Genomic DNA, 17,752 nt, shown 5'->3' with positions numbered 1-17,752 from the left:
CAACAAAGTTAAAACAGTATGTAAGACTATACAACAGTACATGGCACACTGTATGCGACACAATGCACCACCTAGCCACAGGAGGTTTATATCATGCTAATGCATCATGAAATATGTAATCCATTGTAATGATTGTAAAGTCCAGTGACAGTATTACCAGTATACCACACTAGTCGTTGATGGCAGACCCCTGCCTAACATATATGCACATTCGTTAATATAGGTGGCATACTGCTGTACTAGACTATACATGTTGCTAGATACGCAGTTATATCCTGTAACACACATATGACCGAGGCCATGGTACAGGCATACCCACACACACATCAGACATACATACCAGACACAAAGGTATGGCAACCCAGGTGACCTTTACCTGTGTACCTTACAGTACTGTGTGTCAGTAGTTACAAGACCTTATGCCTGAGGTATGTAATCTGTGAGGACTACAGGGAACACACAAAACAGTGGTTCCAATAAATGTGAACGTACACCATACTGTGCTGTTTAGGCATACAGCTTCAGGTAGTACTACAGTTCACACAGGAGTTGGATTCACCAGCAGTAACACTCAATAAGCATACATGTGCTGCTTTAGCCTACAATGGGTCACCCCAGACGACAACAAGGGCCTATGTCAGACTGTATGGCATACTGCTTTTTCTGCCTAGCAACTGCATACACATCTTTTGCTGGGATCACAGCTAGGACACAATACCGTGACAGAAACAGTTTCCCACTAAGCTATCACACATATACCGAACTCTGACACATTCACCATCACACTCAGTCAACTTCACATAGCAATTATTGCAACAAGTACATGTGGGTGTGTATCACTTCATAGGTAGGTAAGAGGCTACTGGTCCTAGGGCCTATAGAAGTCTAGCCATAAGCTACCCTGGCCTTTGACACACAGGTAATTATTGGCCCTGTCAAGCAGAGACACAGAGGTGATTGCCTGGGTGTATTCACCATCTCCCATACAATCTTCAGGATTATTTATGATGACTGCTAATTAGCAGCTTGGTTTGCTATGGATAGTTGGTTTGTTCCAGAGTATGGGATGTCTCTTAGATAGGACTCTATCCCTCCAGCATGTGCTGTTTATTGTGGTCAAAAGGTGTGTGTCGCTAGAGCGTGCAGCTCGTAGAGATTGTGATGTTTACGTGGAGCATGTCCAACAGCTCTGGGTGCGACATAGCTTAGTATGTTAGGCAGAGGTCAACTCTGGGTAGGCGGTATGCGACAGTCTAGTTGTGGGTTTGTGAGACGGTCTGCATAGGGCATCTGTTTGAGACCGATATTACTCTTTGTGAGGTATGTCTGTGTCGTTTCCAGTTGCTGTAGATGTCTTGTGAGGTACATACCACATGTGGCATTGTACTTTATAATGGGCTTTGTGTGCGATGAGTAGAGGGGAACACTGACCTACATTTCCCTGGATGACACACCTTTTGTGATGACGTGTGCCACGTAGACAGAAGACATGACTAGTGTGGCACTGTGATCAGAGGGGAGACTACTGTCCACCTGTGTCCCATGGTCTCTTATCACACCTTCGGTGTTAAGTAGGCTACCACCTATATGGTACTTAATGGGTACAGAGTTTTGGCAAGAAGGGATGCCAATGCAATGTTAACATTGAGCGCGAGACCATGGCATTGTCACCAGGCATCTGTTGCAGTAAATATGACCCTGTCTCTCTCCCACTAGATTATATATATACAAACACACACACACACACACACACACACACACACACATACAAACATCCATTGGTGTACATATAGAGATACATATAGGCACATATACAGTCCACCTTTCATGGTGGGGATATCAATTATGCAAAGGTTGAGAGGTACACAGTTGTGTCATAATATTGCACAGTGTTGTGCGGAATGCATTGAAGGTGTTCTCAGCCCATGTAGCTTTAGCAGGCCTCACTGGCTGCAACACTGCAGACCTGACGAATCATACCCACAACGTTTAACCACCACGTCATACACCAGCACTGTATGCTGTCTTGTTTGCCACGCACTACAACCTACATAAAATATGCACATAACCTTCAACAACATATATATGTCCACCCTTCACAAACAGTTGCAGTATGCCCCTTGCTCTATGCACATGTACAGATGCTAATATATGTGACACAGACAGATCTCTCCATATGTGCGCACCATACACACACAAGGTACACACTGTTGTAAGTTAGTGTACCTCACGGCTGACCTGTTGGGCCTTGCTGCAACACGAACAGGTGTCACATGTGAGCACACAGTAATATCAGAGGGTGTACATATAGCTGCAAATGCTAGGTCACCATACTAGCCTGGTACAGCTGTTGCCAATACTAACCTACACGTTAATATGGCTATCATGCATTTGTTACTCTGTCACATCCATGTTTACATAACCGTATGGGCTACTCCCCCAGACATTGTAAATGCTACTGTACAGAACACAGATAACATGGATCAGATGTTTGACATTTAATGCTGAACTACATATACATCCCACTGCACACAGCTATACACTCATTTCTCCATGCCAGTAGTTATGCAGGGCATCTGTGCATTGATACGTACTGCTGCCACATATGGAGGATTCAAACTATGTAGAGTACTCTTCATAAACATCTACTACATTCAAGTAAACACATAGTTGTTACATACCTTTCCTTTGTATGTGTTCGTATTTGTTGTACATCTTGAATTAAATATACCTTGAAAAATTATTTGTTTTTCAATATACTTTTTCTTTTCAATATATTATTTACATTTCAATATATATTTTTTCAATATATTTTTTCAATATATTGTTTAATATAATTGTTTTATTTTCAGTATATTATTTTGTTTTCAATATATTCTTTTAGTTATCTTTTTTTTCAATATATTACTTGTTCTTTCAATATATTTTATATGGATCCATTTTCTTTATTTCTGCTGCAGCTGTTGTCTGCCTCTGCGTGTCTCTCTCTCTCTCACTCTCCCTCCGTACCTGTAATGAAATGATATCATGTGTGGACAGCAAGTACAGACTGCTTTTACAGGTATCTGCACATGTGCATGTGATGGCCTCTGTACCAATTGGTGGCCACCATTTGGCAATTGCATGCAGCCTGCTGTGTGGTACTTGCAGTACTCACTGTCATAGCAACCCAGTGCTATAAATTGCTAAGTCAGGTAGGCGTAGCCCTTTCAGATTTCCAAAGTGGGGACCATGCTTGTTTGCTGTGGACACCGTTGTGCAAGTCAGAAGGTTGGTATACTTCTTCTAACTGTTGCTAGGGGTGTAGCCAGTGATTTGAATGTTGTACTCAGACCTGAATGTTGCCACTTCCAGTACGCAGTTGACAGTGTAGAATTGTACTCACCCCTACAAATGCTAACACAAGATACATGGGAGTATGTAGTTTCTTTTCTACTTATACAATTAGCTGCCATAAATATGTAGTTATTGAGATGTTTTCATTTGGCACAAACTGGGAACTGCTATACTGTGGATATTAATGTACTCACTTCTGCACAATTTGTGCTTTTTATTTTGTTGACATTATCACAGGATGCTCATGAAAACTGGACAATTCCAGTAGTGAGTATGCCTACCTACATCCTCGCTGGACCCTGAACACACATGTATTTTGTACGTTTGGGTGGGGATTGTCCTGCTATGATACTGTGTGGGGGTTGTAAAGTGCTGCTGTAACATTATTTACTGCTAGAATGAGTGGTTCTGTTATCACAGTCATGTAATGCAATTCCACAACAACTGCTGGTAAAGTTCCACAGAACAGGTTTTGTGTTATGGCATTCCTATCTTTCCTTTACATTCACTCATTCTGATGCATAATATATATATTTCACCAACAACCTGTTATATCTACTGTGGCATAGTGGTACTTCATGCAGTTTAATGTGTCCAAGGTCCGGGGTTCGAGACTGACAGTGCTGTTTTATTTTGATGAGGAGCAGAACAAGGGCCCTCACATACAGGTTGACTAAGGCACTTTTATGCAGTTGTAAGCGGGTTTTGCGCGACGCTTAGCAATACTTAGCTAAGCGCACACATGCGCAAACCAGCTAACGACTGCTTAAAAGTGCTTACTCCCGCTAACCCCACGCTAATTTCTTTGAAAGAAAAGAAAACCGGGGTGATAGGAAAGTGGTGAAAAAGGGGCACAAAGAGGGTAAGACAGTAGGGAAAACAGCTAGGGATGTGCAGGACGGGTGTAGTGAAGGTCCATAGCCGCCCATTTCTTTAACAGCTACAGCTGTGCATATACTAGTAATTTGGAGGGAGATTTGAAAGCTTCCACCACTGAGACAGAGGTGAGGACAACGAAGTATGTTGTACTGCCAATTGAATTTCAGTTTCTGCGTTCAGCGGACATTTGTGCAAAATGGGCAGCTATGTATGGGGCGTAATTTTTTTGTGGGAGCAGATTGTCCATTTTTTTTTCAGGTGAGAGTGGAATGTGGGGTAGGGGAAGTAGGTATATTTTGGGAGGTAGTTTGGGGAGGTAAACAGACAAGACAAACAAGATGCATACAGGGGCGGAATATGACATGGGGTGGGTGAATACCATTGACCGGGAAAGATGTTTGGAAACCGCAAGCCCAGGACTCCACTGATGGCAACAGTGGAAATGAGATCCCCACCCATGGGCAGTCACCACTGCACCTTCACAGCCCGGAGGGTGGCTGTGCTGGGGGCTGTGTAGGAGGGGCAGGCTCACCCGTGAGTCGCGCCACTCTTGCCTCGAGCTGGTGTAGAGGATCAGTGACTGAACACTGCCTACGCACCACAGCCCAGACCGTTCGGAGGGTGATAGGTGGCCCTCCACCAGCCACGCTTGCAGGAGGGGATGAGCCCCATCCCCTGCAGCGCTTCCACCTGAAGGTGGCACAGGGCCAATGGAGGAGGAGATCCCGGGCTGGGCACCGGACCTGCTGGTGCCATTGCCAGCTGAGGTGGGACAGGTGGGTCCACTGGGACCGGCCTTCCAATACATTCTGTGTTTAGGAGAATTTAATGACAATATGGGTTGGTAACAGCCAACAGCATTCCAAATTAGTTGTAACAGCATGCAGTAATATTCCCATTAACCCAACACACCAGAGTTCCAACAGTTGAACAGCAAGCATAACACATGCATATATAGAACAACAGTGGACATTCTAACAGCATGCAGGATTGATTGGTGGCAACAGGCCACCAAGATTGTGGTGTTTGAACAGGGCACATGCATCAAAGTAAATGCAGATATTTATAAACCAATAGGACATATGTCCCAACAAATGTTTTGAGATTACACATACCCATTGAGGTATTGAGGTGTGGAATTGCATTGTTTATGCACATACAGTAGGGTGTAAAAAGATACCTCCATTAACAACTTATATGTACTTATTAGTTTACACTACATATTGACTGCAGGTATATATCCCCTACATGTATTATTACACTAGACAATGTCCCTTAAGTTGTGAAATGTGTTTTGCTAGTTCCTTATATACCCGACCTGTATCTGACATACGAACTGTCCAGGATGCAGATGTTACTGCTACGTATGTATATATTTTATTTATATGTCTACATATCTGGATGTGTTCAGGTGACATTATCAGGTTATATTTTAACAGCCCCTTACATTTCTAGCAGCACACTGACATTTCTGGTGAACACAATAACAAGCTACTCATGTGCCAGATTTACCTATACATGCCAGCCTTGAAAACAACAGTTGAGGACTGTATATATGCTTAACAGATGCTGGCACTCCCTTCATCCACTTTCTATGGCCCTACCAAAGTGTGGGTTGACAGAGCTTAATTCAACACTACTATTTCTACACTGCAAGAGTACATCAACATTTCGAAGAAAGTGACACTGACACACTACAGGAGTCATGCCTTTATTAATTACATTACCCACTTTTCTAGTGGCTTTCTCATTTGATATTACAGTGCATGCAGATGTCTTATTCAAGATGTATTACACCTTCATTTATGGTTTACGACACTTTTCCAGGCTCTTTCATTCACTTATTTTATATAACAATACATGCAGAGAAATAATTCAGGACTTATTATACCTTTATTAATGGGTTACAAACACTTTTTCAGGCTCTCTCTCTTATTTTACATAAACAGTACATGCAGAGAGGTTATTAAAGCCTTATTATACCTTTATTATTGGGCTACGACACTTTTTGTCAGGCTATCTCACTTATTTTATATAACAATACATGCAGAATAATTACTAACCTGCCTGGTGGCTCAGGCTTAGCAGCCTATCTGCATAGGCTTGCTGATTTGCAGCACGGACACCTGCAGCTGTGAAGTAAATGAAGTGATACTGAGACATATACCTATCCATACTATTGACTACACTAGCAACTTTTACATACTTCATTCCATGGCTACCTACACAGTAGTGGGGCATTTTCCATCCCACGGGCCTCCTCTATCCATTGGTTCAGTTGGTCCTGCTTGCGTCTCTTCAGGTCTGCATGGTGGTGTCTGACCTGCTCACCAGTCCGAGGGACGCCTGTGGCACTGGTGAGTTCATGTGTGAGATGGTTCCAGGCTTCCACTTTGTATTCCGTGCCCTGGAACTGGCCCTGCAGGTGCCTAGCATCTTGATGATGGACGAGGAGCCAAACCATCACTTTTGACTCCTCAATGCCCCACCGTTGCACTCGGAAGCGAGAGCCCTCTCCGACACCAGCCATTGCTGCCTGCAGATGGGAGCTACAACCAGTTATGGCAAGTATTCCCGCCTATGGAGCTTAAATATGCCTCATTTCCCGCACTTATTTGTGATTGGCCGGATTTAAAAATTCTCAGCTGAGTGCACACCTGCTTAGCATTGGGTAAACTTTGATTAATATGTATGTATGTGTGTTGACAGTCCATGAACATCAAATGCTGTCATGGCTAAGTGTATCAATACGGTGATTATGGTACCCACTATCCCGGGTTCGAGGCCTGTCATTGCTTTTTATTTTATACTGGCCTGACCGGTAGGGGGTGTGGCTGTGTTTAGCCGACTTTGCTCAACTTTGCCCAACATTGCTATGTTTACAGACGTTGCGCTAGTTGGCGCGGTGCGCAGCTTCGCGCAAACATGTTTTGTTTGCACTAGTTGGTGCAATGCGCAGCTCCGCGCAAAGCTATTGTGCTAGTTAAAGCACTGCTAAGCTATGAGCAATTATACTTAAATATGCTTAATACTGGTAAACGTTGCTTAGCAGTGCATCACACTGCTTAAGATACATTACTTATGAATCTTATGAATTTATCAGTATGCATGACCATTTCACCTTCTTATATACATTTAAAATATCGTTCACTACTACATAGGCCATTTCAATGCATTTTAATAAAATTTAAAAGGTGAATGTCAGGAATTATTTTTATGCACAGATTTCCTACAGAAAATGGAAAGGGGAGTGGTGGGACTCGAACCGGGAATGCCTTCTCTTTGTGCAAAGGCTCTACCACTACACTATTGCTATTTGGCTTAATTTGCATACAAGTGGTTTATTATCCTCTTCGATGTCTAAACTGCTAACTGTAGCTAAGCAATGGGCACACCTGCGCACACGCGCAAATGGGCAGATATATCGGGAATAAAAAAAAATTGTTTTACATTTATATTTCATCTGTACAGGGGTTTTGAATGTGGGGGGAGTGTAGTGTTGGGGGTATACACATTTGAGCAGACTCGCTCATATCTGCTGACATTTGCAGATTTAGGCACTTGCAGGGGCATGGATATTTGGACTGCTCAGCAGTCTGACATGCCCCTTGCACTCCTACATGCTCCGTGTTAAACTTGGAGTTGAGTCAATGCACCCTCATGAATATGCATGGCATGCTGACGTCATAGTCTTAGACGGCAGTCTCCGAGTAAGACTTGGTTAGTCTTACACGGAGGATTAGTGAATCCCGGCCATTAAGATTTTTTTTCTGGTAACAAGGTGAACACTCTGGATGACGCTAGCTAATAAACAGCTTATCGCAAGGTGCTATGGCAAATTAAAATTAAATTCAACATGTCACCCTGGTTTAAATGATTCAACAGTTTTGGGATGCATTTTCAAAATAAGAGTAACCAAGTTAAAACTATGAAAGTAACTACTTATTGTGCTTGCTGAGGAAACACTGTGGTGTTTGTTACCATTATTAGTTATTTGCTTCTGCATTCCACCACTCTGTGTGGTTTTGAGTTATCATCTCACAAAAGTTCTTTTCTCTACTCCTGTACATACAAAGAGCTCAGCACTTCTGTTGTATATTATCTGATCCTTTGTTCACAACTCACTCCCAGGTACTATTTTTGCAAAAATAAAGGAATTATTTGCAGGCTTGGTAATGCCCTATGCAACAACTTCCTGAAAACAGTCTGCCATAGCTTATGGTCACTATCATCTTCAGCCTCTTTCCCATATATATGCTGATAAAACTTCTCACTGCCAGATATAACTGCAATAATTTGTACACATCGTTAAGTTCTTACAGTCAATATTTGGTTTTGAACTACATAGGGCTGGTTTCTCTTCATACAGAATTACTGCACTGAAATAAGCTTGTGATATAACTGGTTTAACAACATCAAACACACTTAATATATGTGCTTTGCTTTAGATAAAGGACTTAACTGATATGAATCATTTTTTTTTATTCCTTACACCAATGCCTGGCCACATCCTGTTTAATAATTTTATGAAAAGTGCACTTAGACAGATATGAAATAAGTCAGCATGACTACAAACCTCTAATATTTGTTTACCTTCTGTGACAGTAACTGTACACACATTCAAACTGTTTGAAACCAGGGGATGAAAAGATCAGAAGTTAGCAATGACCCATATACTTGTTTAGCTTGAGATTGCATTGCTTATTACAGGCAAATACTTAGTACGCTGCATACCAGTGACATCTGTATCATGACATGGAAAACATATGTTCATAGTTTTACTCAAGCCTTTGTGTCTATGCAAAATCTCATCAGGTTTAAATAAATTACAGAAACTATACTACTCAAGTCAGTAGGCTCCATTGTTTTCCTAAATCACAACTGTGTACAGTTTCTCCTCAAATTCTCCACCAACGTCCTAATGGAGCCTTCCTTAGAGCAAGCATATGAAGTGATATGGCAGGATCCACCTAAACATGATACAAACCTCAGACACCCAAGACTACTAAAACAAATTCTCACCTTTATGATAATTGTATATCAAATCACGTTCACGTGTATCAGATTTTTTTTCACAATTTCAAGCTTCTAAGTCAAATAAAACCAACACTAAACTGAGCTTCCATTATAACTATGCTGAAAATGAATGTAGTGCATGGAACATGGTGATTACACTCCAACATCTGGAAGACAAATCAGTTAAGCACTATTACAGTGCGAGACTGTATCTTTAATGTTAAGGTCTACCTGCTTAACTTGTCAAAGTCGGTTTTCACACTACAGCAGTCAAACCTGCCAGTACTGAACAGCAAAAGATTGCGGTATAATAAAAAACAGATTTGTTTCTGCCTGCTTTCTGTACCAATAACGTGCAACTCACTTCCTCTTATAAATACAGAAAGTGTTCTCCATTTTCTGAAGGATACAAAGTCAGAAACTGACATGCATGATATTATTTAGTGACTTCAATCCACAGTGATATGTCTGAAAACAGTGACAGACCACACGAGGCAAAAATCTGGGCATTTTGGGAAAATCTGGACATTTCAGAGGCATGGCAAGGTGAGTGTAAACAAGGGACTGTGTTACATGGTCTTTTTGACAGCCAGAACACTTTGCACTTTTTTTTCTTTTTCCAGTAAGTAGTATGACATGAAGCAGATAAAGCACCACACACACTAAAAAATTATGAGTGGGGCTCCGATCAAGCATGTGTTCAAGACATGGATGCCAAGATTCACCTTGAGAATCCCTAAAGCTCTTACCTTAACAGGCAAGTACTATGCTAGCTCCCTTGGGGACCATTTTAAACCTAGCTAATTTCCCTTTTTGTTCTTGAATTAACCAATCCCATTTGGCTAGAGATTGGCCTCATCTGTCCCATGGTCGATAATTATATATTACCCCTTGTGAGAATAACCAGAATCATAATTTGAGGGGACCCATGCATAGGGTAAAGTATTTAAGAGCTGCCTCTATCCATCAAAAAGTACAGAGGGCAATTCTAGGGTAAATTTTCTTTTTCCCTATCCATAGATTCAAACTGTGCCAGAATATAGGACAGGGATAAACTTTGTTTTATGTGGATGCAGAGTAAGTTCCAAAGTACAATATCTTCTACGAGATGAACCTATCCCTCCAAACCATTCTGTTAATGCTGCAGAGGAGCTTTAGATCCCTAGATAGAGTATTTTTGACTCCATTTGACTTGCTGATGTGCTGTAAATGCATCAGTACTGGGTTGAAGGATGCTTTTTATGACAGACACAGGTTACCTCTTAGCAGTCTGTAGGATACCAATACCAAGTACACGGACAGGGTTTTCAGACAGTCCATGTAGATGCTGTTTAGGCCTTTTAATCTGCTAGTAAGCTATCTCTGTGGGTTTTCTGTTTGTTGCATGTGTCTGGACAGATATATGCCAAAGGGGGTATTATATTCAATTACTAGCTTAATGAGGGCTAGGTAAAACGGGGACAATGACATCCTTAGACCTAGATAAACTCCCTTTCTTTATAAGCGGTGCAATACAGAAGGACTTTCTTACAATGGACACTTTGGTCAACAGTTAGGTCAATGTCCACATAAGCTCCCAAATCTCGAACAACTGGGTCAACTCTTAGAAACGTACTGTTAATGTGGTAGTTCCTGGGATAGAGGACTTCCCTAAAGGATGCAATAATGCATTTTTGGCATTTAATTTCAGCCCATGATTTTGATACCAATTATTTATTTGGGATAGATCTTCCTGCAGGGTGGTAAGTCTTTGGGGATTCAACGACTGTGTCAAGCTTGCAGTCCTCTGCAAAAAAAATCAGCCAGAGCCCTTTGGTATTTGCTTTCACTTCAGAAAAGAAGATGCCAAATAGGAGAGGTCCTAGCACAGAACCCCAGGGGACTCCACTGTTGACCGTTCTCTTTGTGCAGGTTAACTTCCCCTATTTTGATTTCCTGTACCCTATTTGTGGGCTAGTTGACAATCCAATAGGTGACGCAGGGGGTTTATTTAGCTTTTCTACTTTCCCTAAGTGGGGAACTGTGTCAAGTTTTTGGCCAAGTTGAGGTATGTAGTGTGGACCATTTTGCCTTCATCCATTACTTATCAGGAAACTCCTTGTTTAAAGGTTTATCTGCACTTAGCCACAGAACTGAAGATTGTGTGGACTGGGTATATGATGCCTGAATTCACATTCAAGAACAATGTTTGGAATTCCAGAATAGCGCAGATTTCTTTACACAACTCACTATATAGATTTGAGTGCATTGAAAACTCATGCACTTCTGTCTGCTAGCATAAGCATTAATTTTAGAGAACATGGAATAATAATCCACACAAGTTAAATTGTTTATCTGAAGTGAGTACGATCTGTACGTACTTAACACCATGGACAATCTGGAATTATTGTTATAGCATGCAATGCACAAAGTACAACTCTGTATTACTTGTTCTATCCAAGATGACACTCCTAGCTATAAAAAAAAAAATTATGACATCTCTTAATTTCTGGTAAACATGCCCTATTCAACATATACATTTGTAGTCTCTTAGCAGCCCAGTATACAACTTTCAAAACATACTTCTGGAGATTAAGCAACATCCTCTGCACTCCAGGAGATGTCTTCTATGAAGATTTTTAGACTATGCTATGCAAGGGTTTGTGATCAGGTTTCAAATGAACCTTCTGATCACTGACACAGTTGTGGAATTTCTAAGTGTTGACTTTCCATAAAGGAATGTGTTCTCTGAATCTGTAATTTTTCTTGACCCAAAGTTAACTGAGCCATTCTCGAGTAGGATCATAGCCACTTTACCACTTTGACTGGCATCTACTTGAAGCACAACCTGCTTATTCACATTACTGTATTTAATGTTGCAGAACACTTATCTGCATTACTAGGCTAGAGTTTGTTCTGACAGCTTTCTTAAAGCCATAACTACCAGAAATGTATTAAATAAAATTTTGCAAGATATCATGTGATTTCTAGAAATGCAAGCAATGCCCATTTGTCTCCTGGACTTTACAAATATAGAGCTGTTCAGATTTTTGTTTCGATCCTTCACTGTTACAATATAAAATACATATTTCATGAATGATCCCTCTGATTTTAAATCTGCTCATATTTAGCTTGAACTTATGTTGCCTTAATCTATTCAACAACTGTATCAGTCTTGTTCCATGCTCTTCATATGTAGTACCCCACACTACAGATCAATTAGGTTTACAACTTCCAACCTTTTACTTACCAGGCTCAAACTATCTGGAATAATTATGTAGTCTAAAGAACCTGCACCTTTCTAAGGAGTATTAAATGCACAAAATTTGAAAGTCGTTTCTTCCAGCTTTTTGTCAAAAACCAGGTTTGCATTTATATAAGAAAAGCTCATTATCTGGCACTCTTGAGATAACTATAAGTAAAGGGAAATGTTGTCATACTATTGGAATATTACTTTCTTCTTACAAAAGGGAATCATACTACTTCACCCATTCTGTTGTCCCCAATTCCTTCTTAATTAGGTTTTCCATTTTCTTTAGCTCCTGTTCTACATGTCAGTGTTAAACCACTGGCACAACAGGATTCATGACAGTCACCTGGCAAGCTTCTCAAGCTGGTGCATAAATCTATACAGTCACACAGGACATCATCACCATGGCTTTTGCACAGTATCCAAGATATCTCTGTTACTGTGTAAATCCTTTACTTACATGTGAAGTTTCAATTTCACATTATACATTTCCTTTTTTAGCTTCTCACACGCCAGAAACAGAGAATTCACTTAAGCAAAACAACAAAATTATTATTTCTGTACTGCGACATCAGCAACTTCTGACCTAATGCTGCACACTCGTGGCAAGAACAGTTTAATAATGCATACACATTTCTCAAATGCCAAACAAGTTCAAAGCATTAAAAGCATTTCTGACAAGATAATGAGATAGTGCTATAGAGTGCATTATCTACATTTAAATTTTACATTCTATCCTCCAGTTTTAAAAATCTGAAAGCAATCTCCACTGCATACCTCACTCAGACATTCTTTCAGACTCCATAGTATCAAGACTTTTCATTTCTGAAATGCCAACAGACAGTTACAGTTAACAACATGAGAATGCTTTTCAATACACTTGTTTTTGTACTTACAAAACACATTTTCTACCAGATTCTGCAAAACTGTTTTAAGAGCAGGCACTACTTACTCTCAGTCTTATAGCCACACCTACCACAAGTCTTAACATTAGCAATGTAAGTATGTCTATTTTGGAAGTTTTCTTTACTACAGTATCTTGCTTCAAAGGTCTCTTTCGTATCTATTACTTTTATAAGATAGTTTGTCATCATTTCTCATTTTGCCTTTATATGCATTCTTTTCTTCATCTCTCAATGCATTTACTCGCACATTAGCAATTTCACATGCTCTCCACAGGTCTATAATTGTTGATGTCACATCTAAGCTAAAATTCTAAAAGCCTGCTCACTGTTACATTACTTCTTACACACACACACATTAGTCTCTCTCTTCCATAAGAGAATTAAGCAGCTCGCTAAAGTCATAACATTTGATCTATTTTTCAAAACAATAACATAAGCATATATAGTCTCAGTCAGGAATTGCACTATTGTAAACAGAGGTCTAATAAATAGCAAACAGTTTCTGGGCTGATATCACTGAAGTTATTACCACATGCTGCTATTTTGCCTTTTTCTTTATCATATGAAGTAAAAGCATTAAATAATTTTTATGGCTTTTACACCTTCTTCTGTAGCATCATGCAGAAATGCTTTACAGTAAATGTATTTAAATATTCCAGGGGAGAGAATCAAATTTTGTACCAAATATAACTATAATGAAAGAAGCGGCTATAAATCATGTTTATACTTCTGTAGCATCAAAACACAGAAGCTCTTGAAAACACCTACATTTTGATAGTCCACATGCACTGTCGCATGTTTTGGCAACTACTTTATGAATTTCTGGCATTATGTCACACCAGGACGTTTAATAAACAACACAAAAAGAAAAAAAATGGTCTAAACTCCATGACTCCTTATCCATAAAAGTAACTGTCTTTGGTTAAAAAAGAATAGATGTTCAATACCACTCATTACACCACCACTTAAGGTTTGCAACAATATAAAAGTGAAGGCAGTACACATTTAGTCTGAAAATGACTTAACTTAAATATTAAGAGTCAAAGTAGACAAGAAAAATACCATAACCTCTGTGAATACATAACTAACCCAGAACCAATTCAGACTGTTAACTCTGTGTTGTCTGCTGTCCTGTGAACTACTTCAAAATTATTCCAAGTACCTAGTAAAGAATAAGCTGCAGTCATACTGCTGGCCAGGCTCCTCTCCTCAAACAATGCTGTTCAGAACCTCTAAAAAACTGTCCAAATGCAAGATGAGTGATGAGACACACAGAAGAAAAGTGTCTAGCTAGCCAAGACATCAGAATACCACATGGTCCAGCCATGATAGCATGGTCAATGCAGGTAATGTCATCAAGTGATGACTCACTTTACTTGGTGAGGGGAAGAATTCATCCTGCCACTTTGCCAAATGCTAATGAAGTGGTAGACAAAAAAAGTTAACTTAATTAGAGTAGGTGTATAATGCATTATGTATATAAAGTATTTCAGCAAATCAGAAACTAACAAATGAACTACTTAACAATTACTATAGGAAATAAGCAGGCTGGAATAGTAAGCAAAACTTGCAAAAGCATGATGTGATGTTGCATGACAAAAAAATAAACGAAGGTCACCTTACAAACAACAAGCAAACAGAGAAACAAACACAGACTTTCATCTCTTCAGGGCTATGGGAAGCCAGAGCCTATCCCAAACAGTCAATGGACCATGGGTCTAGAAATAATGTCAGCCCAATTCAAGGATGGATAGATGGGTGGACAGAAAGACAGAAACACACACACAGCCAATTTAGTGCTCACCAAATGACAAGCCTCTGTGAAGAGTTGACAGGAAACCAAAAGAGACAGCCAACCCAACCAAAACACAATGTGTAATTTATACAATAAGCTTTTCTACCAGGAACTGTAATGGAAAAAACAAGCACTATGAGTCTGCAACATCAGCTGTACATTCACAGGTGTAAAATAAGTTAGATACAGAACTGTGGGAAATTTGGATATATTTAGTCAGTGAATATTTGCTTAGCTCCAGATAGTGATGAGTCAGCTATGACATATGTCAAGAGATGCTGCTAGAGTTTCAGATTAAATATCTGAGAAGTTGAAAAGCACCCCTAAAACATGTAGAAGAAAAAAAAAAACGCATTATAAACAACAAAAATGATACAATGTATATCAAGAAAATTAGACATTCTGCAACAAAACTTGGAATAGACAGGATAATATACACAATACACATCATCTCAAATTTCCTCATAACAAAAAATAAAAATACGGTACAGCATCTTTTGTTCCTACATGTATCACTGGTAAGCTAATGCAAGTTATGCATTTGTCATTATATGATTCAATTAGAAAACAGCTTTGGTAGAGCAAATAATCTGCTTACAATGTGTCAAAATGAAAACTATGAGCCAAGGATCACTGTATTCTGAAAAAAAATACATCTAGACAAATTCACATATAATAAAAAGAAAGGCTAAAATAACATTGCACCAATGAATAATATGCAAGTGAATACAACAGAACATCATGCCTCTAGTTGTAACAAGCGGTACGAATCCCACGTAGACTGTCAGGTCCAAGAAAGCAATTGGCAGCCAGGTATATGACCTATCAACTAGTGATTTAATGGGGATTACACATATTCCAGTTAAGCATTAATCGGGGATTACACATATTCCAGTTAAGCATTAATCAGCAGCTAATGTACTTAAATCTGAACGTGCACTCTCCCCGCATCAGGAAGAGCGTTAATGAGGTGCAACTCTCAATAAAATCATATTAAACGTAGTCCAGCAAAAGACAACCAAGATAAACAAAACACGCTTCCTCTCACAAACAAAGAAGAGTTACAGCCCCTTCAAAACTTATGTAAGCGAATACTTACTTAGATCCTAAAGCTAGCCACCAAGGAAACTTTCCAGAGAACAATGAAAGCCTGACCTTAAAGCCAACCATCACAAACAATGAAAACTCATCATTTAAATATTAAGCAACTGTATGAACATGATGCACTGCTCTTACGTGTACGAAGGTAATCAACACACATACAGGAAATTTAAATAAATGTTAAATTAAAAACACTCACAGCTCCACTACATTATTCTGTACAGCAGCTGCCATCTTGACTTGTCGCACAACCTCAGACGAAACAGAACTTGCGCAAGGACCTGGGTTTCCTGGGGAAAGCGTAAAGGCGAATGAGCTTGCGCAATAAGGCTGATTGCATAGGACTGCTTAGAGCACGCGCATTATGGGTCACGAATGTTGTGAGTTTTCTGATGTGAGCGGAGAAAACACCCTATTTTTTTTTTAAAGATTATGCCGGTCCCACCCCCCGAAAAGCGGACTAATTGAAATAGCCGCAGTCACGACCTACCTAGAGGTTTCGCACTCTCACACACGTTATACGTTCTGTGCGTGTGCGCGCGTATATTTATATATATATTAATATTTATATATATATATAGTTATATATGTATATTTATATATATATATTTTTATTTTTATATATATATATATATATATTTATATATATGTATATATTTATATATATATATATATATATAAATGTATATATTTATATATATATATATATAAATATATATATTTATATATATATATATAAATGTATATATTTATATATATATATAAATATATATATTTATATATATATATGTTTATATATATATATATAATATATATATAAATATATATTTATATAAATATATATATATTTATAAATATATTTATAAATATATATATATATATAAATATAGATATATAAATATAAATATATATAAATATATATATCTAAATATATATATATATATATATATATATATATATATATATAAATATAAATATATATATATATATATATATAAATATATATATATATATATATATATATATATATATATATATATATAAATATAAGTTCACTTTATAATCTCTAAATTCTGAAATATAGAATTTAAGAATATTGACATCATAAAGCCGAAACTCCGCAATCCCGAATGCCCATAACCGCGAAATTCAAAATCCCGACACTTACATACACACACTCACATACACACAACTGCCCCCACACACAAACAAAACTAACCTACACTAGAAACAAGAAAAGGGGGCTTCGCCCCCCTGCACCCTCCATGTGGGATGTGCCCCACCCCTACTTATATATTCTAACTCTGAGACTGCACAATCACACACACAAAGGCAACTCACACCCACACATTTCACAGCCCCTTGCACACACACATCACAACCAAAACACACACTACCATACACTACAGCACATAACCTACACACTCATACAAACTTACCTGCACTTATATCCATTCATACACCGCAACACCAGAAGCTCTGAACTTCGGG

General features: G+C 38.9%; 1 protein-coding gene across 4 annotated transcripts in view; it reads right to left on the bottom strand.

Annotated features, from left to right (window-relative positions):
• Window positions 1-16,639, bottom strand: part of DPF2 (double PHD fingers 2) — a 779,856-nt gene extending 763,217 nt beyond the window's left edge. For 3 of the 4 annotated variants that reach the window (XM_044075795.1, XM_044075796.1, XM_044075797.1), the window contains exon 1: window positions 16,461-16,639. In XM_044075795.1, coding sequence (XP_043931730.1) covers window positions 16,461-16,495 — 35 coding nt within the window. In that variant the 5' untranslated portion in view covers window positions 16,496-16,639. The remainder of the gene's footprint in view (window positions 1-16,460) is intronic. The other variant, XM_044075798.1, reaches the window with a different exon arrangement.
• Window positions 16,640-17,752: the final 1,113 nt, after the last annotated feature.

Source organism: Protopterus annectens, chromosome 6.part1 (genome assembly GCF_019279795.1).
Source record: "Protopterus annectens isolate FY-2018-M chromosome 6.part1, PAN1.0, whole genome shotgun sequence".
Lineage (NCBI taxonomy): Eukaryota > Metazoa > Chordata > Ceratodontiformes > Protopteridae > Protopterus > Protopterus annectens.
This window is presented reverse-complemented; position numbering and strand designations above follow the sequence as displayed.